Source organism: Bos indicus x Bos taurus, chromosome 26 (genome assembly GCF_003369695.1).
Source record: "Bos indicus x Bos taurus breed Angus x Brahman F1 hybrid chromosome 26, Bos_hybrid_MaternalHap_v2.0, whole genome shotgun sequence".
NCBI lineage: Eukaryota > Metazoa > Chordata > Mammalia > Artiodactyla > Bovidae > Bos > Bos indicus x Bos taurus.
This window is the reverse complement of record NC_040101.1, coordinates 28,085,185-28,110,890: the sequence shown is the minus strand read 5'-3', so window position 1 is coordinate 28,110,890 and position 25,706 is coordinate 28,085,185. Positions and strand designations below refer to the sequence as shown.

Sequence of the window (25,706 nt, the reverse complement as noted above, 5' to 3'; positions counted from 1 at the left end):
CCTGACCTCTTATCTTTTGTAACTTGAAACAGTGTGGACCTTTCTTACACAGCCCTTTCTGCTTTTCTTCCTCACCAGAACCTCAGATAATGGCAGCCCAGGTGTTAAGTTACCCCACTTTCCCAACGAGAAGCCAACAGTGAGCCTAAGAGTCAGAGCCTGAGACCCCTGGGAACCAGAACCTGGGGCCTCCTCCTGCAGGCCTCCCCCCAGCCCTCTAGAGCCTCTGTGATTAGATTCCTGTCCTGAGATGGGTGTTTGTCCCCATGAGCGTCCCTGGACAGAGGGCTCTTTATATGCTGAGGTTTAGTGGCCACCAGAGGCCGACCAGAACATTCACACACTCACCCACCCACACCCCACAGCTAGGTCACCAGCGAGGGGCTCTTCTCCTCCCCTCAGAACGGGGACTTTGGGGAACCACTCTTCTGAAGGACAGGGACAACCTGTTTCTGCTGCGAAGCCCAGCTTTTACAACGCCTAAGAACTGATCGTTAAATTTTCAGGAGTTTATGAGCTATTTAATCAGAAAACTTATATAAGCTTGCAATTGAGTAAATTATATTTAAAACAAAGGTAATAAATACACAACACTGATCATTTTCTAATTATTTTACTACATTGCTATTATCGATGCCCTTGAGGTTTATGTCTATGTAGGGTGGGAATACTGTATAATGGTATTAACTGTAATATAATGGCAAATAGTATGTTTTGCTACTGTGAGTCTCTTCCCCAGCTCCTGTGTGATATTATATTGGTGGCTGGAAATTGGTCATGATGGGAATGTTCACACCACAGTGATCAGCAAACTACAAATCAGGGCTGTTCCCTCCCACCAGCACCAAATAACTTGTGTTGTTTAATGTTTATTTGCTATCACACCACTACTCTGGTTAAGGGCAGTCTGAGGCTGAAAAGGTGGCTGTAGGGTCTTGATGAAGACCTTCGAGCTTTGCCAAAGATCTGGATTTCCTTCTGCATAAGGAGTTAGGGTTCTTTTATCACCAGACCAATTAGTTGAGTGACGTAGAGCATCTGACTCATTTCTCTTGTGTGTCTAACCTTCTGCTTGTCAGGTTGTCATTCAGCCAAAAGAACACAAGAGGGCTCGGTCTTGAATTCCAGAGATGCTGGGGCAGACAGTGTCCCTGGAGGTCTCCGCACCCATTTGCAGCTCAGGCAGGTGCTCAGATGCACATGCGATTCCACACCAAGGAACAAAAGCTGAGCACTAAAAGGATTTAGGTCAGTAGGAAAAGGCCTTCCAGGCAGGGGAAGGGCAGTTTGGGCAGGTGTCAGAGGTCACTTCCTGAAAGGACACTCAACTCTACCCTCTCTTCCCAGCCAGACAGCCAAGCCCTTCTGCACAGATGCAGAAGACCTGTGGGTAGAGCGTGCTGGCTTCTCATTCCACATCACTGAAATATCCTGGGTTCTTGCCCCAGCCCTGCTGCTGAGTCGCTGGGTGATTTAGGGCACGTCATCCCCACATGCCTGCCCCCCTGGCCCTCAGGTTTCTCCTCTTCACCTCTCATTTCACGGCCAGTCAATGGTCTGAATCAGTAGTTGGGGAGTGGTTGATTCCATCCCAGTTACACTCGCCCACCTCTTCTAAAGGGGATGTTGTTTACCTGTTCCTTTCAGAGTCTGAGCAGATTGGATCACTTCCCTCCTCCAGCTGGGACGCTCTCCACTTTCTGAGCTGAGGGGTTGCTCAGCTGTGGATCAGCGACCGGCCGATGGGGTCAAGGGACCTGTGAGAAGGACGGTGCCACCTCCAGTTTAACCTCTTTCTCATCAGCTCACGGGTGGTGTCATCTCTCTCGGCTGCATGGGCTGGGGGCTGAGTCAGCCACAGCTGCCCACCGTCTCCTCTGGGCTCTTTAGCAAGGCCTCAGGGTCATGGGCCAGGGAAGGCTAGGACTGAGTTGGGGGACAGGAGTCAGGTACCCCTGGATTAGCAAAGCTCTCTGAAGGAAGAAGATGCTGCTGTGATGGAAAACTTTGACCCTCCCTCCTTGTGGGGCTCCCTTGATTTCGTCTGTCTGGAACTTGGCCAGGAGGGTCTCAATCTTGCCCTGCCAGCTGGTCCAGAGCCCTTCTCCAGTCGGAAGGATTGGGTCGCTGATGATCTGACCCTGGTCTGGCTGGCGCCAAGGAGCTGTGGTTGGGGCCTCTGTCTAGGCTAAAGAGCAAGGGCCAGTTTCTCCCAGGGCATCTCAGGACATCGTTTCCTTGCAGACTGGTGAGCAGCCAAGGTTTAAAGATGCTGGTTTTAAGGTTTGAAGAAGGTTCTGTTTTCTAGTAAGACGTTTACAGACTTCCTGGGGTTTGGGGGTGGGGAATGGGGACAGAGCCTTGGTGCTTCAGCAAAAGGCTGCTGTGGAAGCCCTTCCCTGGTCATGGTTACTCCAGTACAGAACAAGGAAAAGGAGACCTACCAGTCTTTGGGGAACAAGACAAGAGGGAGGGGTAGTGGTGGGTTGAGTTTGTGGATTACAGACACCTCTCCCAAAGACAAAGCTTTGAAGTACACACAGCAATCTCTGGATCAAAGCCAACATGACCTGCTGCTCTACTTTCAAAGTGTAAACTCAATCCCACTATGTTTTGCCATCTCCACTGCCATCCCCAGGGTGTAAGCCACCATCGTTTTGCTCTCAGGGACCAGTACAACCTCCCCCCGCAGCCCCACTCTCATCTCTCTGCAGACCAGTTTCCACTTGGATGATTTTTTAAAAATATGAGCCAGACATTTCCACCTAAATGTATAAACCCTCCTATGACTTCCTTTCATATCTGGACTAGAAACCAGAACTCCTTTCTCCTACTTGGAAACATTCCGCGGGGCCTGGCCCTGCCTGCAGTCTGACTTCATCAGGGACCATTCTTCCCCTCATTGGCTCGAGCATTGGCCTCTCCTACCTTGAGAGCCTCTTCCCTGATGCTCCCTCAGCGGTGGGCACCTCCCCCCAGTCTTCATGCCTCCCCCACCCTTTCATTCACAGCAGCCTCCCCCACCTCAGCCATTCCCCTTGCACCATCAGCACTGAACATAACTGACTCCAAATTGACTCCAAAGCACTTATGAGTCTCTAGAATGTTCATTTGTCAGCCCTCACTAGAACTTTAAGTTTCATGAAACCAAGGAGCCTGAGGGTCCAAATAGTAGGTGGCCCATAAAATACTTGTTGAAAGAAACGAGTGAACAAATGAGTGAGCTGCTCAGATGCCTTTGGAGAAAGAAACTGTTTTATGTACATCACTGCCAGGGCTGCAGGCTGGGAAAGAAGGCAGAGTGGGAGGGGAGGAAGAAGGAATGGTGGGAGAGGATGGGGGAGCTCCTCTAATTCTGTGCGGTGGGGGTCACATAGGGTGGAGTCATGAGGTGCTACCCTCAGCCTGGGCTTCCTTCCAGGCCTGGCGCACCTCGATCTTCACCTTGAAAGGTTTGATCTGCAAGACGAGACTGGCATGGCCCTCCAGAGAGGGTAGCTTCCCATCATCCGGGATCTCCAGGTTGAACCTCTGCAGCAGCCAGGACATGAAGAGGAAGAGCTCCTGGCGGGCTAGCATCTCACCTACGCAGGAGCGGGGTCCTGCTCCAAAGGGCAAGTAGCTTAACGATGGCGAGATGAGTTGCGCCCCCGTGGGGTCCAAGAAGCGCTCTGCAGACACGGGGAGGCGTCAGCCAGGGGCCAGGGTCAGTGTCAGTAGAGGAGTAGGGGGAGGACAAGCCCTGCCTGGGGAGCCCCAGTCTGAGAAGGTGGACAGCCTTATTTGGGTGGAGGGGGGGCGGCAATCTTAGGAGAGATAAATGCCCTGCTCTCAGGTAGCCCTTAATCACACAGAGAAGATGGAATATTCAGGAAGGATGAAAAGGTGTATTAAACATGAAAATGGCACCATCCCACAGGAGAGGGGGCTGACTTCACAGGAGACATATGCCTATGGGCCTTCTCAGAAGAGGAGGCTGCAGTTGGCGGAAGGAGAGTGGGGAACCCAGCTGTGAAGAATCTGGGTAAGTGTAGGGTAGGCTAGGGGTGTCAACAGGTCCATGTAGTGGGAGTCAGGAGTCTTCTAGCAGGAAGCTTGGCAGAAGGGAAGCAATGCTGGAGAGGTGGGCACAGAGGGGGCTGTGTGGCTGGCGGGGCAGGACAGAACAGGGACTCACCGGGCATGAACAGGTCGGGATGCTGCCACTCCTTCTCACTGTGATGCAGTGCCCACAGGTTGACCACAACGTCTGTGCCTTTGTCAATGGTAAGGTCGCCAATGCTGCTCCAGAGAGGGAGAGGAAAAGAGGGTCTGGAGTATCGTCCTTCCCCACCTTCTCTGCCCCAAGTCTCCGTGGTCCCTACCCTGGGGAAAAGAGTCCTTTGCTCCCTCATGCCCGCTCCCTCATGCCCACTCCCTCATGCCCACTCCTGCATCTTCTCCTCAGCTTCTGCCAGATTGAATATGAATCCAGCCCTCTCTTCCTGAGTAGCACTTAGGATCAACACTTGTGGGTCTGTTAGGGCCTGTGGGTGTGCATATTGAGCTGGTGCGTGTGTGCATGAGTGCGTGTGTGTGTGTGTGTTGCGGCTTTTGGATTGGGTAGGAGCACGTGTCTCCCAGGCAGCGGGCAGCTTCTGAGGGAGGTCAGGTCGATGGGTCAGTGGGTATCAGTGGGTAGGAGACACACTGGTCAGTAGGTCGTGGGTACGATGATCGGTTGTCAGTGGTTGACTGTAGGTTGACCAGCCAGCTGGAAGGGTCAGATGCTGGGGGAGGGACCAGGAGGGTTGGGTGTTCCTGGGAGGGAAGGCACACCTGGAGTCAATGACAGCCTTGTGGGGGATCAGCGTAGGGGCCACAGGCCGGATTCGGAGCACTTCTCTGATGGTCGCCTCCAGCAGGACAAGGCGGTTCCGGTCACTGATGGTTGGGGTGCGATTGAAACCTATAATCTGGTCAATGTCATCCTGGATCCTCTTCTTCAACTGGGGGCCAGAACAGGGTGGATGTTACCAGGATGTATCAGCCCAGGAGGAGCAAGGGCTTAGAAGAACCTACTGTCACACCCAGAAGGGCAAGACCCTTCCCAGAGGTGGCTCTACAACCCTGGCTTTGCTTGCAGAAGATGAGGCAGCTCCACCCAAAGGCCAGAGCCAACCACTGCTTGGGTAAAGGGTGCAGCACAGTCATCCTGCGAATCCTGCGAAGAACCCCCGAGATACTGACTCTCCCTTTCTCTGGAGCAGAGGTGAGTGTGCCTGGGGTCAGGAGTGCTTGGGAAGGCTCGGGTAGAGAGAAACTCACTGAAGGATGGTGTAGCAGGTAGGCCACGATCCACTTTATCACAGACGTGGTGGTCTCTACACCAGCCCCGAAGATGTCCCCTATGGTAGCAAGCATGTGTCTATTTGAAAGCAGCTTTGAATCCTGGTCTGGGCCAGCATTGTTATTGTCTGCATTCACCTTGGCTTGGATCAGTATGTGCAGCAAGTTAGTGATGGAATCACTGCTGAAGTTCTCCTGGTTGGGTGAGATTGGGGGACGATGAAGAGAAAGGAGCCCCATCTGCAACCCCTGCCATACTCTCACCCAGACTGTAGACACAAAGGCTTCTCCCACTTGGAAATGAGGGAGTGGAGTGAGGCTAGTCAGGACCCATGAACTGGTGGAAGTGGAAAAAACACTGGGCCCTCTTTAAATTTGCAGGGTGGATGGGTCCCTTCAGGGTCCTCTGCAGTTCCTCACTTCTCTACTCCTATTTATTTATTTTTATATTTATTATTAAGTCAGGATTATTGAGCACCAACTCTATGGCAGGCTCGCGGCTAGGTGCTGGAGCTCCTACACTGTCCAAAATGGACCCTACCCTGCTCTCCTGCCACTTTCCACCTGACTCGTCATCTCTTCTGCTCCATCACCTACCTGACATTTTTCAAGGATTTCATTCAGCAATTCATTTCGCATTTGAACACAACCCTTCATCTTTTCCATGGCTTTGCTGGGGAAAATCTGCAAAGTGGAAATGTTAGATTCTCCCTGGTGAGTTCTCACTCTAACCTCAACCTTCAGCCAGAATGGAAAGCAGGACAGGGACCCAGAATGGGACCATCGGTGACAACCAGGACAATTCCAAACAAGGGAGAAAGGAGTCACCTCCACTCCCCCTTCAATCAAACGTCTAGCACTGACTGAGACTTTACTCAGGTAACACAGACTTGAGTCTCATGGCATGATTAAGTTCCTTAACTTTTTGAAGCCTGTATTTTCATCTGCATGGGGATAAACCCACTTCCAAAGGGAATGCATGATTAATGCATGTGGAGCTTTGGGACTGGCACATGGCATTTCCCAGGTGCTCAGCGGGTAAAGACTCTGCCTGCAATGCAGGAGACGTGGGTTCAATCCCTAGGTTGGGAAGGTGCCCTGTAGAAGGAAATGGCAACCCATTCCAGTATTCTTGCTTTGGAAATCCCATGGACAGAGGAGTCGGGTGGGTAACAGTTGTGGGGTCTCAAGAGTCAGACACGACTGAGTGAGTAAACAACAACACCAACAACGTTATCATGAGTATTAAAACCGATAATTTAAAAGCTAAACCTATTTCTGTAGAGAAGCAGCAAGATTTTGAAGAGTCAGAGGAGGTAGAGGTCACTGTAATTGAGGTAGTCAGAAAAAAATGAGGTCTGGAGTGAACCGTAAGAGGAAAGAACTGGGGATACGATCAGGGTCTGCTGAGGTCTGCCCATAGGACCTGGCCCCATCCTCACCTTCAGCACAGGGAATATGTCTAACAGAACTTCCTTGCTCAGAACCTCCAGGATGCCATCATTGACATTTTGTATGGCCTTCAGGGCAGGATCCTCATTCTTGAAGGAGAAGTTGAAGCAGATAAAGCTGATTATGTTGGTCACCGCCAGAGAGAGAGGCTCGGACAGATCTATGGCCTCTCCATGCTGGGTGGCCAGGAAATCACAGAGCACATTGGCTTCCTGATTAACTGGGGAGAGAGAGGGGTGTGAGGGCGGGAGTTGAGTCATCCCTTCACCGCCATCTCGACCAGTTCCATCTGAATCGAAGAGAGCAGATGTCCAGCAGATGGCAGTGGTAGCCAAGAAAATGTGGAATGGAGGTACCAGAACCCTCTCCCTCCCCAACCCTCTGCAGGCTCCTTCAGCCCAGGGCCAGCCAGGCACTCACTGATCTTCTCTAACTTCAGGTTGCCATCCTTGAACAGGGCAAAGGCATTCAGTGCCAGCTTCCGATGCAGCTGCCAGTGGGCACCATGGTCGGCAAAGGCAATGCCCTTTTGGTTGTCTGACAGGATGTCTAGAGTGGCCTTTGGAAAGCAGAAAAGGACATAGGACTCAGACACCATCCACCTGCCCTCCCCGAGGGCAATGAGGCTGGTAGCTGTCGCGCAGCCTCCTTATAGAGCTCCCTGCTTCACTCCACCCTGACTGCAAGGCCTTGGCAGGACAGAACCTATGGCCTGATACTCCCAGTTCCAACAGAGAGACAGAGTAAGGCAAAAGGAGGAACCCTGAATTAGATTGTTCAGATCAATGACAGGGTGAGGCAGCTGTGATGGGATGGACTCTCTAAACTTGTAGGAGCAGAGATTGAGGACACACCAGGCCCCTACCCTTCCCTGGGTCCTCTGGGGATGGGGGCAGCTAAAGGCACAGCAGCTGAGCCCCCTTTAGATCTCCCTTCCATTGCTAGCCATGTGCCCAATACAGGCCCACATCGGGAGAGGCACATGTCTTATCCACCCAGCCTAGACATGGGCCAAGCTGCTTCTGCCCAGAAGACCCCCAAAACTATACTGGTTCCCCCAGACCTTCTGTCCTCTATCCCCATATCTGCAGGCCCCATCAGACTAGCCACCTCCTTCTTCTTTGCCCTGGAGAGAAGAAGCCCAGCAGAGATGGGAGAGGGTAGTTGGCCCAAGAACCAGGCCGACTGGCCCAAGCAAAGAAGAGTCAAGCCTTGGTCTGATCAAAGATGAGCAGCCAGGGGGCATTGCCCAGGACATTCAGGGGAGTCCCCTCAGCCAGATGCTGTACTGGAGGCTGGCAGTGTTCCTGGTTGACTAGCTCCTACTCCCTTCTGCCCCCGGGAACAAACAGAAAGCTCGACAGGTTGAATCTTCAGCGTCCTCCCCAAAAGTGCTTGCATAGGTCAATTCCCCAGGGCTGGAGCAGCTCGAGGAAGCCCCAGGGAAATAGTGATCCCAGCCCTCCAAGAATCAGGGTACTTCCCCCTCACAACTTTTTGCGGAGGACAGGAATCACTAACCCGTTTTCCATGTGAACAGTGTTCATCAAGGCTAGTTATTGAGAACTTCCAGCACTGGGCTAAATGCTTTACAGGTACTCTTTCAGTGAATCATGAGAGCTCAGATTTCAGGCTCAGAGAGCTAGACTCTTGGGCTTTCCAAGTGGCTTAGATGATAAAGAACTTTTACACAATGGGTGAGACCTGGGTTCGATTCCCGGGTCAGGAGGCTACCCCAGAGTAGGAAATGGCAACCCACTCTAGTATGCTTGCCTGGAGAAATCTGTGGAGAGAGGAGTGTTGTGGGCTAGTCCATGGGGTTGCAAGGAGTCGGTCAAGACTCAGCAGCTCACACTTTCACTTTTTCAGCTGGGAGAGATGATGTTGTAAGGGCTCCCTGACCCCCTCAAACCACCACTCCCACCCTGTCCCACCTCCAGAAACAGCCAGAAAATAAAGTCTTCCTTTAATTCTTCCTGCCTAGCTTAGAAGCTGGGTGAAGTCTGAGGGGTCGCTCCCCACCCACAGCCCCACCAGGCTGTTATTGCAAGAATCACAGGTTGCTGGAACTAGAAGGGGCATTGCAGGCATGGCCTTGGCTGAAGAGCTCAACGTGCCCAGGGGCTGGTGAGGGGAGGGGTCAGAGGCATTACTTACCACTTTGGGACGCCCAGAGAATTCCTTGCCCTTCTTGAGAAGCACCTCCCTGGCCAACTGGTGGTGTCCAATCATCACAGTCGTCTTGGAACCCAAACGAAAGGAATAGATGGGGCCATATTTTTCCTGCAGCTTGAAGAAGTTCTTGTGCTGCTGGCCACGTCTGGGGAGGAACGGCAGGCTGCCCACCAGGGGCAGGGATGGGAGGCTCCTGGGGTACTTGGCACCAGAGTGCTTGGTCTTGGGCCAAAATAAATAGGCGAGGGTGAGCAGAAAGACAGCCAGGAGCAGCCACATTGTGTCTGGGTGGCAGCAGTCAGGACAAAGAGCTGTGGAGTGGCTTCAGCCACCTTAGGGTGCAAGAAGGCCTTTTTAAGGGCTCCCCTGACCTTCTCCTTGACTTTATGTTAATGCTCACCTTGTGGAAGTTTATCCTGCAGCACAGCCAGGAGTCCTCTTCCAGAATGGGGAAGGGAGAGGAGGCTTCTTTCAAGAGCTGGCTCCACACCAGGGCAAACCCCTAGGGGAGGGGCTAGGTAAGGGCACAGATAGCTAGTCCCTGTCCCTTGCTCACTGTCCATCAACGTCTCCAGAGTGGGCAGAAGCAAATGATATCTGGATCAGGAATCATGGCTCGAGACTCTCTGTATTACGAAATCACAATCAACAGACAGCTATCCAATTTTATCAGTTGAGCAAAGTGAGGCTTCCCAGGGTAAGGCTTGAATAAAGTCACACAGATAGTGATGCATTGAATGCAGTTCTCTTCATTCCATGTTTGCTGCTTTTGCCTGGGGGAGTGAAACCCTTGGGTTGAGATCAGGGGCCCTATTGTCAGACGGGTTTAGCCTCAAATTCTAGCTTAACCCCTTTCTTGCTATATGACTTAAAAAGGTTTAGTATGTTAAAGTATACATAGCATGAAATTTGCCATTTTGAGTGTACAATTCAGTAGCATTGAATATACTTCACAGTGTTGTACAGCCATCACCACTGTCTACTTCCAAAACTGTCTTCTTAACCCCAAACATAAAGTATATCCACGAAGCAATAACTCCCCCTTCGCCTCCCCCCAGGCCCTGGTAAACTCTAATCTGTCTCTGTGAATATGCCTATTTCACTTAAGTGGAATCATATAACATTTGGTCTTTTGTGACTGGCTTGTTTCACTAGGCGTAATGTTTTCAAGGTTCATCTACTTTGTAGCATACGTCAGAACTTCATTCATTTCCTAAATATTTGTTTATTTGGTTGTGCTGGGAGTTGGCTGCAGTACTCAAGATCTTTAGTCTTCATTGCAGCATGTGGGTTCTAGTTCCCTGGCCAGGGATTGAACCTGAGCCCCCTGCATTAGAGGTGTAGAATCTTAGCCACCGGACCACAAGGGAAGGCCCCTCCACTCCTTCTTATGACTGAACAATCTTCTAGTAAGCGGGTATGCCACCTTTCGTTTGTTCATCCTCAGTTGATGGACACTTAGGTTGTTTCCACTTTCGGCTACTGTGAATAATGCTGCTATGGACAGGGGTGTACACGTCCACAGCATGTACATAGTATCTATTTGGGTCCCTGTTTTCAATTTTGGGGGTGGTAAATACGTGGAAGTGGAATCGCTGGGTCATATAGTAACTCTATGGTTACTTAACCTGTTTTACGGAAAAGGAAATGGCACCCCACTCCGGTATTCTTGCCTGGAAAATCCCATGGGCGGAGGAGCTTGGTAGGCTGCAGTCCACGCTAAAGATCGGACAGGACTGAGCGACTTCACTTTACTTTCCACTTTCATGCACTGGAGAAGGAAATGGCACCCCACTCCAGTGTTCTTGCCTGGAGAATCCCAGGGACGGGGGAGCCTGGTGGGCTGCCGTCTCTGGGCTCGCACAGTGTCGGACATGACTGAAGTGACTTAGCAGCAACCTGTTTTAAAATTCAGTTTCCTCTCTATAATGGGAATAACAGTGGAATATACTTCTTGTTTTTTAAAGTTTAATGTTCATTTATTCATTTATTAATCAATTAATTAACTATTGGCTTCCAAGACCTTAACTTTTCAAAAGCCCTTTGTTCCCAACGTTAGTGTGGACGATGCTCTTGCAGGATGCCGTTCCTTTTGGGTCTTAGACAGGTAATGGAACGGGTGGTCTGGGGATTGGGTTCGGAAAGGGAAGGGGGTGGGAGCTTACTTATCGCACTACTGCTTTGGGTGGAGGGAGCCTTTTAGAAAATGTCTCGCAGTTATAGCAGGCCAGCTCCCTTACAGAATTTTCCAGGCTTTTCTTCCTGCTTTCTATTTGCTCCTTACTCCCCTGGCCACCGGCTTCTTAACCCCCATGTATCCCTGAGCTCTTGCTGGATTATCTGTTCTGATTTTCCATGAGACACCGTAAAACCATTGCCAAAGCCTTAGTGAGGAAACAGTTGAGGGGTGAGGCCGGGAAGGGGAGAGGCGGAGCAGGATTCCTGATCAAAACCCCTTTTATTCCTTCTCCATTTTGATTGGGTTAGTGAGCAAAGATTTCTTCACAGTTCTCTGCTTCTGAAGAGATTCTGAGTTGGGGTGGGGGGTCTTCTTTTAAAGGGAAGGGCTCCTTTTAGAGACTTTCTCCTTTTAAGCCTGTGGTCAGGGCTGTGGGTCCGATGGACGTCCTGAATGTTTCAGAGGGGTGGGGGTGGGACTGACCACACTCTGGTCTTCCTGATGGATTTTTCCAAGCCAGCAGACCCCCGTGGCAGAGACTTGAGTACTTTGCGAGCTGCCGTTTGAAGTAGGGGCACTTGAGTTATAGCCGGTAACCTAGTGTGGAATGAGAAAACAGTAGCGACCAACTGCGGTCTTCTGAGAACACAGCTGTTGCCAACTATTTGTTCCAGGGCTTCTGAGATCAGGCCACCCCCGCCCCCTCTTTGGTCTGAGAGGCAAGGCTGTATTGGAATGTGTAGCTGTAATCAGCAGCGGCTGTAAGCGGGGGTGGGGACAGACACACACCATTCTGCTGCCTGTTTCTGGGTGAGAAAAAGCCACAGATGTGATCAAACCAGAGTCTTACAAAAGAAATATATATGCTTCTAGGGACTGCTGTTTAACCTCATGCTTAGAACAGGACTTCATCGTCAAGTCACCAGGATGAGTACTCCTGAAGGTTTTTGTGTGTCTAATCCTTTGCTGGGTAGGTGCACTTGTGAGATTGACTTCATCCTTCTCTTAGGGAATTTACAGAGTGGTTGGGGAGCCCAAAGGACAATCAGGTGACAAAGAGGGATGCAACACGATTCTACATGGAGTTGTGTGGTTCAGTTTGGCTGGAATGGTGGTTCTAAACTAAGGGCAATTTGTCCCCTCCCCAGGGGACTTTTACCAGTGTTTGGACATTGGTTGATTGTCGCAACAAGTAGCCAGGGGTGGAGTGGGGGTGTTGATACTGGCATCTAGTGGATAGTGGCCCAGGGATGCTGCTGAACATCCTATAATGCACAGGAGGGTCACCGCAGCAAAGAATTCAAGTTCAGTTCAGTTCAGTTGCTCAGTTGTGTCCGACTCTTTGCGACCCCATGAGCTGCAGCACACCAGGCCTCCCTGTCTAACACCAACTCCTGGAGCTCACCCAAACTCATGTCCATTGTGTTGGTGATGCCATCCAACCATCTCATCCTCTGTCGTCCCCGAATTATCTGACTTCAAATGTCAGTACAGTTGTTCCCTCAGTATTCACGAGAGTTTGGTTCCACAAGCCCGGCAGATAACCAAAATCTGAAGGCTGCTCAAGGCTGCCATGTAAATAACTGTATGCACTTAGCTTTCAGCATACGTAGGTTCTGCATCTGTGGATTCGGCTTGTCTGGGATCCATCCTGTGGGTACCTAGGGTGATGAGCCAAGGTGGAGACAGGATGGGCGGAAAACTCCTGCTGCTTGGTGCGTGGCACTCTGCTCAGGAGGCAGTCACAAGCCACAGGCCTCAGGGGCGGGCGAACGGAGATGTTTTAATAAAGAGGAAGGAAATAGGAACACATGTGTACCTGTGGCGGATTCATTTTGATATTTGGCAAAACTAATACAATTATGTAAAGTTTAAAAATAAAATAAAATTAGAAAAAAAAAAAAAAGAGGAAGGAAATAGGGGTACTTTTTCCTGCTACTTTCTAAGCAATATGCATTATCTGCCCACAAGTTTAGAACCTTAACATCTTGGTTGCCCCAATCAGCAGGAACTATGCCTTCTCAAGGACAGGTTTAGAGTTCACTTTTTATAGCCAGTAGATAAGATCAAACTGTTTTGGAACTGATACTTTATCTCTGAAAAATCTGAACAACCACCCCCAGAAGGGTAGAATCTCAGAATTGCCCAAATATCAATAACTTTATACAGCTTAAAGAACAATTGTTGTTTAGTCACTCAGTCATGTCCAACTGTTGTGACCCCACTAACTATAACCCACCAGTCTCCTCTGTCCATGTGATTTTCCAGGCAAGAATACTGGTATGGGTTGCCATTTCCTTCTCCAGAAGATCTTCCCACCCCCGGATGGAACCTGCATCTCCTGCTTGACAGGCAGATTCTTTACCATTAAGCCTCCTGGGGAGCCCTAAAGAACCATTAGGCTACAGTTATTTAATAACAATCCATATCTCAAGCTGGATGCTTATTGCTGTGGCCCTTGTTGTTGTTGTTCATCGCTCAGTTGTATCTAATGCTATGTGAATCCGTGGACTGCAGCATGCCAGGCTTCCCTGTCCTTCACCCTCTCCTGGAGTTTGCCCAGACTCATGTCCATTGAGTTGGTGATGCCATGCAACCATCTCATCTTCTGTTGTCCCCTTCTTCTCCTGTTTTCTATCTTTCCCAGCATTAGTGTCTTTTCCATTGAGTCGGCTCTTCGCATCATGTGGCCAAAGTATTGGAGCTTCAGCTTCAGCGTCAGTCCTTCCAATGAATATTCAGGATTGATTTCCTTAGGATTGACTGGGTGGATCTCTTTGCAGTCCAAGGGATTCTCGAATCTCCTCCAGCATCACAGTTTTGGAAGGCATCAATTCTTGGCACTCAGCTTTTTAATTGTCCAGCTCTCATATCCATACATGACTACTGGAAAAACCATAGCTTTGACCATATGGACCTTTGTAAGCAAAGTAATCTCTCTGCTTTTTAATACGCTGTCCAGGTTTGTCATTGCTTTTCTTCCAAGGAGCAAGCGTCTTTTAATTTCATGGCTGCAGGCACCATCCACAGTGATTTTGGAGCTCAAGAAAATAAAATCTGTCACTGTTTCCATTGTCTCCCCATCTGTTTGTCCTGAAGGAATGGGACTGGATGCCATGATCTTGGTTTTTTGAATGTTGAGTTTTAAGCCAGCTTTTTCACTCTCCTCTTTCACCTTCATCAAGAGACTCTTTAGTTCCTCTTCACTTTTCTGCCATTTGGGTGGTGTCATCTGTATATCTGAGGTTGTTGATATTTCTCCCAGCACTCTTGGTTCCAGCTTGTGCTTCATCCGGGAGGGCATTTCACACGATGTACTCTACTTAGAAGTTAAATGAGCAGGGTGACAATATTCAACTTTGATGTACTCCTTTCCCAATTTTGAACCAGTCCATTGTTCCATGTCCAGTTCTAATTATTACTTCTTGACTGCATCATAATCTATCTTTGATAACAGAAAAGGGGGATGCTAAATTCCCCTTCTTCTAAATCATCTGGTGTCTCTTTTAATCTTTAGATGTCAGGTCTTAAAATTCATAAAGTTCTTTAAGGTTATTCAATCTTTTGAAGAAAGCCTCTGGATTCTGAAGATTTTAAGAAGTCTTGTATCTGTTCGCTCAGGGGTAACATTTTTAATGTAACCCTTTGTTGAGGTAGAAGCCAGTGGTTTCCTTGAACTTTCTACTGGCAATAAATCTCTGGTACTGGTCTCTAGTGGAGGAGGGCACGGTAACCTACTCCAGTATTCTTGCCTGGAGAATCCCATGGACAGAGAGCTGCAGGCTACAGTCCATAAGGTGGCAAAGAGTCAGAAGTGACTGAGTGACTGAGCACTGGTCTTTAGACAGTCAGGCACACAAGACAAGTCCCATTAATATTTCTTTTGCCCCCAACAAAAGCTTGGTGCAGTGGGGTGGAACTACTGAGGAAAAAACGAGGTTACATTTAGAATTTTGCTTAAAGTGAAGAAGGGCTCTGAGACCCCACGTGTCCTTCACTGTCCAGTGAAACCGTAGTGAATCTTTCTCAAAGAACATCAGCAACAAGTTAACATGTACCTTCAATATTTCATATCCCCTTGAAAACTGCACCTCTTTTTGGGCAAAGTGATTATTTGATTTGATCAAGACGTGTTCAAGGTAAAGCAAAGACTTGATGAGCTAGGGCCCAGTCATGGAAAGAATACTGAACCGAAAGTCAGGAGATCCGAGTTTTGACAGTCTCAATTCTGTCATCTGCAGCCTTAGGCTAGGTGTCAGCTCCTCCTTTGTAAGATAAGGGTGGTAGCACTTCTCATCCCTTGTCGGGTGCTGGCTGGCAGGCTCAAAGGTGAGGCTGACTGTTCAAGAAATTTGAAAAGCTTTTGAGTCCTGTAAAAATGTGTATTATATAAACTGACTAGGTATGTGTGTGTTGTGTATATAACCATCATTGCTTCAAATTATGACTCTGAGGCTTTGTCACATTATTGGGGGGGGGGGTGGGGGGAAGGGATGAATTCTGTTGATTGGACTGTATTTGAGGCACAAAATGAACCTGAATATTATAGGAAGATTTTCAGCAATAAGAACTGAAACAGAAGCTTTTTTTTTTTAATCTAACAATTTACTAATTTCAACGTTCCTCAAAGGCAAAGTCCATGTCTTATCTGTCATTTTTGTGCCTGTCAGCATCCAGCATGAAAGTTTAGGATAACTGCTAATTATTCAGGGTTTTTTCCACTAAAATTCAGGCTTTAGATCTAGAAAACTTGTTCTAGGTATGTGATCACTCTGAATCTCGGTTTTCTGGTTTCCCGTAAAAAGAGAGGAATATGTAACTTGGATAAAAACGCCCAGCCATATGCTTGATAAACACAGGCACTGGGCAGAACTTGGTTCTCTGTCTCATTTCCTGAGTGTTGTGGCTGGAGGTTTTCCTGACTGGCTAGAGATCTTCTCCTCAGTCAGAGAAGAGGGACCCTCCTCTTTGTCTAGGTACCTGTTTTGTGTGGCACTTGTAAGATGTAGCTGGAGCCTCGGTCTAGAGAGTTCAGATGTCTGCCATTCATATTTGGGCCTCTGAGCAGGTCTTAGCCTCAGAGTGAGAGGATGAATGGGGTATTACTGAGCTTGAGAGCAGGAGGAGCTCATCGGATGCCCACAGGGGCTAGGCAGTGACATGCTTGAGTCAAGCAGATGCGGTTTTTGGACAGTAGGGATTTTTGGACAGTAGGGGTTTTGGGGAGGCCAAGGTGGAGCTCGAGGCCATGTACAACTGTAACCCTATCTGATATGGCCCCGGGATTTTCAGAAGCTGGAAATCAGAATTTCTGTATGAATCCTTTTCATTTTAAGATGTTGACAGTTAATTTCATTTTTTTTTATTGTAAAACAAAGGTACCACGTGGACGTAGAACTCAGTAGTGGGCCCTTTGTGGCCCATGGGTGAGCAGTTTGCAATCCCTGCTTTCAAACAGGAGGGGCAGATACAGCTAATACAGAACGCAGGGACTTGCCCTCCTGACCAGCTGTGGAGACATTATAGTAGAACTGCCTTCCTGCTCTCTGAGTCCCACTTGCTTTGTCACATGCTCCCTGCTATTTTGTCCCTCAGATTTGCACCAGCCCTTGCTGAAGAAGGCATACTTCTCGGTGCATTTATTCTATGGCAGAAGAAGCCAGTGATGAGGGATTGCCAGGATACCTCAAGGGAGAACTTTTTTCCTCGTAAGTGTCCAGGGGTGAGAGAGTGGCAGGTTAACCCAGTGTCCTGAGCCTCTTCCCTGCTGCTCCCTCAGCGGGGGGCACCTCTGCCCAGTCTCATGCTACCCCAACCTTTCATTCACAGCAGCCACCCCCACCTTGGCCATTCCCCTCACATCATCAGCAACCAGTATAACTGACTCCAAAGCACTTATGAGTCTCTGGAATGTTCATTTGTCAGCCCTCACTAGAATTTTAAGTTTCACGAGGCCAAGGAGCCTGAGGTCCAAGGACAGTGAGTGAGCGGCACATAGTAGGTGGTCCATAAAATACTTGTTGAAAGAAACGAGTGAACAAATGAATGAGCTGCTCAGATGCCTTTGGAGAAAGAAACTGTTTTATGCACATCACTGCCAGGGCTGCAGGCTGGGAAAGAAGGCAGAGTGGGCGGGGAGGAAGAAGGAATGGTGGGAGAGGGTGGGGGAGCTCCTCTAATTCTGTGCGGTGGGGGTCACATAGGGTGGAGTCATGGGGTGCTACCCTCAGCCTGGGCTTCCTTCCAGGCCTGGCGCACCTCGATCTTCACCTTGAAAGGTTTGATCTGCAAGACGAGACTGGCATGGCCCTCCAGAGAGGGTAGCTTCCCATCATCCGGGATCTCCAGGTTGAACCTCTGCAGCAGCCGGGACATGAAGAGGAAGAGCTCCTGGCGGGCTAGCATCTCACCTACGCAGGAGCGGGGTCCTGCTCCAAAGGGCAAGTAGCTTAATGATGGCGAGATGAGTTGCGTCCCTGTGGGGTCCAAGAAGCGCTCTGCGGACACAAGGAGCCATCAGCGAGGGGCCAGGGTCAGTGTCAGTAGAGGAGTAGGGGGAGGACAAGGCCCTGCCTGGGGAGCCCCAGTCTGAGAAGGTGGACAGCCTTATTTGGGTGGAGGGGGGGCGGCAATCTTAAGAGAGATAAATGCCCTGCTCTCAGGTAGCCCTTAATCACACAGAGAAGATGGAATATTCAGGAAGGATGAAAAGGTGTATTAAACATGAAAATGGCACCATCCCACAGGAGAGGGGGCTGACTTCACAGGAGACATATGCCTATGGGCCTTCTCAGAAGAGGAGGCTGCAGTTGGCGGAAGGAGAGTGGGGAACCCAGCTGTGAAGAATCTGGGTAAGTGTAGGGTAGGCTAGGGGTGTCAACAGGTCCATGTAGTGGGAGTCAGGAGTCTTCTAGCAGGAAGCTTGGCAGAAGGGAAGCAATGCTGGAGAGGTGGGCACAGAGGGGGCTGTGTGGCTGGCAGGGCAGGACAGAACAGGGACTCACCGGGCATGAACAGGTCGGGATGCTGCCACTCCTTCTCACTGTGATGCAGTGCCCACAGGTTGACCACAACGTCTGTGCCTTTGTCAATGGTAAGGTCGCCAATGCTGCTCCAGAGAGGGAGAGGAAAAGAGGGTCTGGAGTATCGTTCTTCCCCACCTTCTCTGCCCCAAGTCTCCGTGGTCATTACCCTGGGGAAAAGAGTCCTTTGCTCCCTCATGCCCGCTCCCTCATGCCCACTCCCTCATGCCCACTCCTGCATCTTCTCCTCAGCTTCTGCCAGATTGAATATGAATCCAGCCCTCTCTTCCTGAGTAGCACTTAGGATCAACACTTGTGGGTCTGTTAGGGCCTGTGGGTGTGCATATTGAGCTGGTGCATGTGTGCATGAGTGCGTGTGTGTGTGTGTTGCGGCTTTTGGATTGGGTAGGAGCACGTGTCTCCCAGGCAGCGGGCAGCTTCTGAGGGAGGTCAGGTCGATGGGTCAGTGGGTGTCAGTGGGTAGGAGACACACTGGTCAGTAGGTCGTGGGTACGATGATCAGTTGTCAGTGGTTGACTGTAGGTTGACCAGCCAGCTGGAAGGGTCAGATGCTGGGGGAGGGACCAGGAAGGTTGGATGTTCCTGGGAGGGAAGGCACACCTGGAGTCAATGACAGCCTTGTGGGGGATCAGCGTAGGGGCCACAGGCCGGATTCGGAGTACTTCTCTGATGGTCGCCTCCAGCAGGACAAGGCGGTTCCGGTCACTGATGGTTGGGGTGCGATTGAAACCTATAATCTGGTCAATGTCATCCTGGATCCTCTTCTTCAACTGGGGGCCAGAACAGGGTGGATGTTACCAGGGTGTATCAGCCCAGGAGGAGCAAGGGCTTAGAAGAACCTACTGTCACACCCAGAAGGGCAAGACCCTTCCCAGAGGTGGCTCTACAACCCTGGCTTTGCTTGCAGAAGATGGGGCAGCTCCAGCCAAAGGACAGAGCAACCACTGCTTGGGTAAAGGGTCCAACCCAATCATCCTGCAAAGAAGTCCCGAGGTATGGACTCTCCCTTTCCCTGGAGCAGAGGTGAGTGTGCCTGGGGTCAGGAGTGCTTGGGAAGGCTCAGGTAGAGAGAAACTCACTGAAGGATGGTGTAGCAGGTAGGCCACGATCCACTTTATCACAGACGTGGTGGTCTCTACACCAGCCCCGAAGATGTCCCCTATGGTAGCAAGCATGTGTCTATTTGAAAGCAGCTTTGAATCCTGGTCTGGGCCAGCATTGTTATTGTCTGCATTCACCTTGGCTTGGATCAGTATGTGCAGCAAGTTAGTGATGGAATCACTGCTGAAGTTCTCCTGGTTGGGTGAGATTGGGAGACGATGAAGAGAAAGGAGCCCCATCTGCAACCCCTGCCATACTCTCACCCAGACTGTAGACACAAAGGCTTCTCCCACTTGGAAATGAGGGAGTGGAGTGAGGCTAGTCAGGACCCATGAACTGGTGGAAGTGGAAAAAACACTGGGCCCTCTTTAAATTTGCAGGGTGGATGGGTCCCTTCAGGGTCCTCTGCAGTTCCTCACTTCTCTACTCCTACTTATTTATTTTTATATTTATTATTAAGTCAGGATTATTGAGCACCGACTCTCTGGCAGGCTCGCGGCTAGGTGCTGGAGCTCCTACACTGTCCAAAAAGGACCCTACCCTGCTCTCCTGCCACTTTCCACCTGACTCGTCATCTCTTCTGCTCCATCACCTACCTGACATTTTTCAAGGATTTCATTCAGCAATTCATTTCGCGTTTGAACACAACCCTTCATCTTTTCCATGGCTTTGCTGGGGAAAATCTGCAAAGTGGAAATGTTAGATTCTCCCTGGCGCTCAACCTTCAGCCAGAATGGAAAGCAGGACAGGGACCCAGAATGGGACCATCGGTGACAACCAGGACAATTCCAAACAAGGGAGAAAGGAGTCACCTCCACTCCCCCTTCAATCAAACGTCTAGCACTGACTGAGACTTTACTCAGGTAACACAGACTTGAGTCTCATGGCATGATTAAGTTCCTTAACTTTTTGAAGCCTGTATTTTCATCTGCATGGGGATAATAAACCCACTTCCAAAGGCAATGCATGATTAATGCATGTGGAGCTTTGGGACTGGCACATGGCATTTCCCAGGTGCTCAGCGGGTAAAGACTCTGCCTGCAATGCAGGAGACGTGGGTTCAATCCCTAGGTTGGGAAGGTGCCCTGTAGAAGGAAATGGCAACCCATTCCAGTATTCTTGCTTTGGAAATCCCATGGACAGAGGAGTCGGGTGGGTAACAGTTGTGGGGTCTCAAGAGTCAGACACGACTGAGTGAGTAAACAACAACACCAACAACGTTATCATGAGTATTAAAACCCATAATTTAAAAGCTAAACCTATTTCTGTAGAGAAGCAGCAAGATTTTGAAGAGTCAGAGGAGGTAGAGGTCACTGTAATTGAGGTCGTCAGAAAAAAATGAGGTTTGGAGTGAACCGTAAGAGGAAAGAACTGGGTATACGATCAGGGTCTGCTGAGGTCTGCCCATAGGACCTGGCCCCATCCTCACCTTCAGCACAGGGAATATGTCTAACAGAACTTCCTTGCTCAGAACCTCCAGGATGCCATCATTGACATTTTGTATGGCCTTCAGGGCAGGATCCTCATTCTTGAAGGAGAAGTTGAAGCAGATAAAGCTGATTATGTTGGTCACCGCCAGAGAGAGAGGCTCGGACAGATCTATGGCCTCTCCATGCTGGGTGGCCAGGAAATCACAGAGCACATTGGCTTCCTGATTAACTGGGGAGAGAGAGGGGTGTGAGGGCGGGAGTTGAGTCATCCCTTCACCGCCATCTCGACCAGTTCCATCTGAATCGAAGAGAGCAGATGTCCAGCAGATGGCAGTGGTAGCCAAGAAAATGTGGAATGGAGGTACCAGAACCCTCTCCCTCCCCAACCCTCTGCAGGCTCCTTCAGCCCAGGGCCAGCCAGGCACTCACTGATCTTCTCTAACTTCAGGTTGCCATCCTTGAACAGGGCAAAGGCATTCAGTGCCAGCTTCCGATGCAGCTGCCAGTGGGCACCATGGTCGGCAAAGGCAATGCCCTTTTGGTTGTCTGACAGGATGTCTAGAGTGGCCTTTGGAAAGCAGAAAAGGACATAGGACTCAGACACCATCCACCTGCCCTCCCCGAGGGCAATGAGGCTGGTAGCTGTCGCGCAGCCTCCTTATAGAGCTCCCTGCTTCACTCCACCCTGACTGCAAGGCCTTGGCAGGACAGAACCTATGGCCTGATACTCCCAGTTCCAACAGAGAGACAGAGTAAGGCAAAAGAAGGAACTCTGAATTAGATTGTTCAGATCAATGACAGGGTGAGGCAGCTGTGATGGGATGGACTCTCTAAACTTGTAGGAGCAGAGATTGAGGACACACCAGGCCCCTACCCTTCCCTGGGTCCTCTGGGGATGGGGGCAGCTAAAGGCACAGCAGCTGAGCCCCCTTTAGTTCTCCCTTCCATTGCCAGCCGTGTGCCCAATACAGGCCCACATCGGGAGAGGCACATGTCTTGTCCACCCAGCTTGGACATGGGCCAAGCTGCTTCTGCCCAGAAGACCCCCAAAACTATACAGGGTCCCCCAGACCTTCTGTCCTCTATCCCCATATCTGCAGGCCCCATCAGACTAGCCGCCTCCTTCTTCTTTCCCCTGGAGAGAAGAAGCCCAGCAGAGATGGGAGAGGGTAGTTGGCCCAAGAACCAGGCCGACTGGCCCAAGCAAAGAAGAGTCAAGCCTTGGTCTGATCAAAGATGAGCAGCCAGGGGGCATTGCCCAGGACATTCAGGGGAGTCCCCTCAGCCAGGTGCTGTATTGGAGGCTGGCAGTGTTCCTGGTTGACTAGCTCCTACTCCCTTCTGCCCCCGGGAACAAACAGAAAGCTCGACAGGTTGAATCTTCAGCGTCCTCCCCAAAAGTGCTTGCATAGGTCAATTCCCCAGGGCTGGAGCAGCTCGAGGAAGCCCCAGGGAAATAGTGATCCCAGCCCTCCAAGAATCAGGGTACTTCCCCCTCACAACTTTTTGCGGAGGACAGGAATCACTAACCCGTTTTCCATGTGAACAGTGTTCATCAAGGCTAGTTATTGAGAACTTCCAGCACTGGGCTAAATGCTTTACAGATACTCTTTCAGTGAATCATGAGAGCTCAGATTTCAGGCTCAGAGAGCTAGACTCTTGGGCTTTCCAAGTGGCTTAGATGATAAAGAACTTTTACACAATGGGTGAGACCTGGGTTCGATTCCCGGGTCAGGAGGCTACCCCAGAGTAGGAAATGGCAACCCACTCTAGTATGCTTGCCTGGAGAAATCTGTGGAGAGAGGAGTGTTGTGGGCTAGTCCATGGGGTTGCAAGGAGTCGGTCAAGACTCAGCAGCTCACACTTTCACTTTTTCAGCTGGGAGAGATGATGTTGTAAGGGCTCCCTGACCCCCTCAAACCACCACTCCCACCCTGTCCCACCTCCAGAAACAGCCAGAAAATAAAGTCTTCCTTTAATTCTTCCTGCCTAGCTTAGAAGCTGGGTGAAGTCTGAGGGGTCGCTCCCCACCCACAGCCCCACCAGGCTGTTACTGGAAGAATCACAGGATTCTTCTGGAACTAGAAGGGGCATTGCAGGCATGGCCTTGGCTGAAGAGCTCAACGTGCCCAGGGGCTGGTGAGGGGAGGGGTCAGAGGCATTACTTACCACTTTGGGACGCCCAGAGAATTCCTTGCCCTTCTTGAGAAGCACCTCCCTGGCCAACTGGTGGTGTCCAATCATCACAGTCGTCTTGGAACCCAAACGAAAGGAATAGATGGGGCCATATTTTTCCTGCAGCTTGAAGAAGTTCTTGTGCTGCTGGCCACGTCTGGGGAGGAACGGCAGGCTGCCCACCAGGGGCAGGGATGGGAGGCTCCTGGGGTACTTGGCACCAGAGTGCTTGGTCTTGGGCCAAAATAAATAGGCGAGGGTGAGCAGAAAGACAGCCAGGAGCAGCCACATTGTGTCTGGGTGGCAGCAGTCAGGACAAAGAGCTGTGGAGTGGCTTCAGCCACCTTAGGGTGCAAGAAGGCCTTTTTAAGGGCTCCCCTGACCTTCTCCTTGACTTTATGTTAATGCTCACCTTGTGGAAGTTTATCCTGCAGCACAGCCAGGAGTCCTCTTCCAGAATGAGGAAGGGAGAGGAGGCTTCTTTCAAGAGCTGGCTCCACACCAGGGCAAACCCCTAGGGGAGGGGCTAGGTAAGGGCACAGATAGCTAGTCCCTGTCCCTTGCTCACTGTCTATCAACGTCTCTAGAGTGGGCAGAAGCAAATGATATCTGGATCAGGAATCACGGCTTGGGACACTCTGTATTACGAAATCACAATCAACAGACAGCTATCCAATTTTATCAGTTGAGCAAAGTGAGGCTTCCCAGGGTAAGGCTTGAATAAAGTCACACAGATAGTGATGCATTGAATGCAGTTCTCTTCATTCCATGTTTGCTGCTTTTGCCTGGGGGAGTGAAACCCTTGGGTTGAGATCAGGGGCCCTATTGTCAGACGGGTTTAGCCTCAAATTCTAGCTTAACCCCTTTCTTGCTATATGACTTAAAAAGGTTTAGTATGTTAAAGTATACATAGCATGAAATTTGCCATTTTGAGTGTACAATTCAGTAGCATTGAATATACTTCACAGTGTTGTACAGCCATCACCACTGTCTACTTCCAAAACTGTCTTCTTAACCCCAAACATAAAGTATATCCACGAAGCAATAACTCCCCCTTCGCCTCCCCCCAGGCCCTGGTAAACTCTAATCTGTCTCTGTGAATATGCCTATTTCACTTAAGTGGAATCATATAACATTTGGTCTTTTGTGACTGGCTTGTTTCACTAGGCGTAATGTTTTCAAGGTTCATCTACTTTGTAGCATACGTCAGAACTTCATTCATTTCCTAAATATTTGTTTATTTGGTTGTGCTGGGAGTTGGCTGCAGTACTCAAGATCTTTAGTCTTCATTGCAGCATGTGGGTTCTAGTTCCCTGGCCAGGGATTGAACCTGAGCCCCCTGCATTAGAGGTGTAGAATCTTAGCCACCGGACCACAAGGGAAGGCCCCTCCACTCCTTCTTATGACTGAACAATCTTCTAGTAAGCGGGTATGCCACCTTTGGTTTGTTCATCCTCAATTGATGGACACTTAGGTTGTTTCCACTTTCGGCTACTGTGAATAGTGCTGCTATGGACAGGGGTGTACACGTCCACAGCATGTACATAGTATCTATTTGGGTCCCTGTTTTCAATTTTGGGGGTGGTAAATACGTGGAAGTGGAATCGCTGGGTCATATAGTAACTCTATTGTTACTTAACCTGTTTTACGGAGAAGGAAATGGCACCCCACTCCAGTGTTCTTGCCTGGAAAATCCCAGGGACGGGGGAGCCTGGTGGGCTGCCGTCTCTGGGCTCGCACAGAGTCGGACATGACTGAAGTGACTTAGCAGCAACCTGTTTTAAAATTCAGTTTCCTCTCTATAATGGGAATAACAGTGGAATATACTTCTTGTTTTTTAAAGTTTAATGTTCATTTATTCATTTATTAATCAATTAATTAACTATTGGCTTCCAAGACCTTAACTTTTCAAAAGCCCTTTGTTCCCAACGTTAGTGTGGACGATGCTCTTGCAGGATGCCTTTCCTTTTGGGTCTTAGACAGGTAATGGAACGAGTGGTCTGGGGATTGGGTTCGGAAAGGGAAGGGGGTGGGAGCTTACTTATCGCACTACTGCTTTGGGTGGAGGGAGCCTTTTAGAAAATGTCTCGCAGTTATAGCAGGCCAGCTCCCTTACAGAATTTTCCAGGCTTTTCTTCCTGCTTTCTAGTTGCTCCTTACTCCCCTGGCCACCGGGTTCTTAACCCCCATGTATCCCTGAGCTCTTGCTGGATTATCTGTTCTGATTTTCCATGAGACACCGTAAAACCATTGCCAAAGCCTTAGTGAGGAAACAGTTGAGGGGTGAGGCCGGGAAGGGGAGAGGCGGAGCAGGATTCCTGATCAAAACCCCTTTTATTCCTTCTCCATTTTGATTGGGTTAGTGAGCAGAGATTTCTTCACAGTTCTCTGCTTCTGAAGAGATTCTGAGTTGGGGTGGGGGGCCTTCTTTTAAAGGGAAGGGCTCCTTTTAGAGACTTTCTCCTTTTAAGCCTGTGGTCAGGACTGTGGGTCTGAGGGACGTCCTGAATGTTTCAGAGGGGTGGGGGTGGGACTGACCACACTCTGGTCTTCCTGATGGATTTTTCCAAGCCAGCAGACCCCCGTGGCAGAGACTTGAGTACTTGCGAGCTGCCGTTTGAAGTAGGGGCACTTGAGTTATAGCCGGTAACCTAGTGTGGAATGAGAAAACAGTAGCGACCAACTGCGGTCTTCTGAGAACACAGCTGTTGCCAACTATTTGTTCCAGGGCTTCTGAGATCAGGCCACCCCCGCCCCCTCTTTGGTCTGAGAGGCAAGGCTGTATTGGAATGTGTAGCTGTAATCAGCAGCGGCTGTAAGCGG

At 49.9% G+C, this 25,706-nt stretch overlaps 2 protein-coding genes across 4 annotated transcripts; both read right to left on the bottom strand.

Moving 5' to 3' along the window:
* Nucleotides 1-3,237: 3,237 nt before the first annotated feature.
* LOC113884536 (steroid 17-alpha-hydroxylase/17,20 lyase) lies at nucleotides 3,238-9,387 on the bottom strand. 3 transcript variants are annotated; one of them, XM_027529167.1, is made up of 8 exons: nucleotides 8,938-9,387; nucleotides 7,201-7,339; nucleotides 6,771-7,000; nucleotides 5,926-6,012; nucleotides 5,308-5,523; nucleotides 4,819-4,988; nucleotides 4,178-4,281; nucleotides 3,238-3,671 (listed from the first exon to the last, which is right to left on the bottom strand). In XM_027529167.1, the coding sequence occupies exons 1-8, from the start codon at nucleotides 9,232-9,234 to the stop codon at nucleotides 3,385-3,387; spliced, it is 1,530 nt and encodes a 509-aa protein (XP_027384968.1). In that variant the 5' UTR covers nucleotides 9,235-9,387; the 3' UTR covers nucleotides 3,238-3,384. The 3 variants fall into 3 exon arrangements, with proteins under 3 accessions (XP_027384968.1, XP_027384969.1, XP_027384970.1); XM_027529168.1 differs by having other exon boundaries at nucleotides 3,238-3,602; XM_027529169.1 differs by lacking the exon at nucleotides 5,926-6,012.
* A 7,806-nt stretch (nucleotides 9,388-17,193) lies between these two features.
* On the bottom strand, nucleotides 17,194-23,327 carry LOC113884520 (steroid 17-alpha-hydroxylase/17,20 lyase). The gene is made up of 8 exons (XM_027529144.1): nucleotides 22,878-23,327; nucleotides 21,138-21,276; nucleotides 20,708-20,937; nucleotides 19,875-19,961; nucleotides 19,257-19,472; nucleotides 18,778-18,947; nucleotides 18,139-18,242; nucleotides 17,194-17,631 (listed from the first exon to the last, which is right to left on the bottom strand). The coding sequence occupies exons 1-8, from the start codon at nucleotides 23,172-23,174 to the stop codon at nucleotides 17,345-17,347; spliced, it is 1,530 nt and encodes a 509-aa protein (XP_027384945.1). The 5' UTR covers nucleotides 23,175-23,327; the 3' UTR covers nucleotides 17,194-17,344.
* Nucleotides 23,328-25,706: the final 2,379 nt, after the last annotated feature.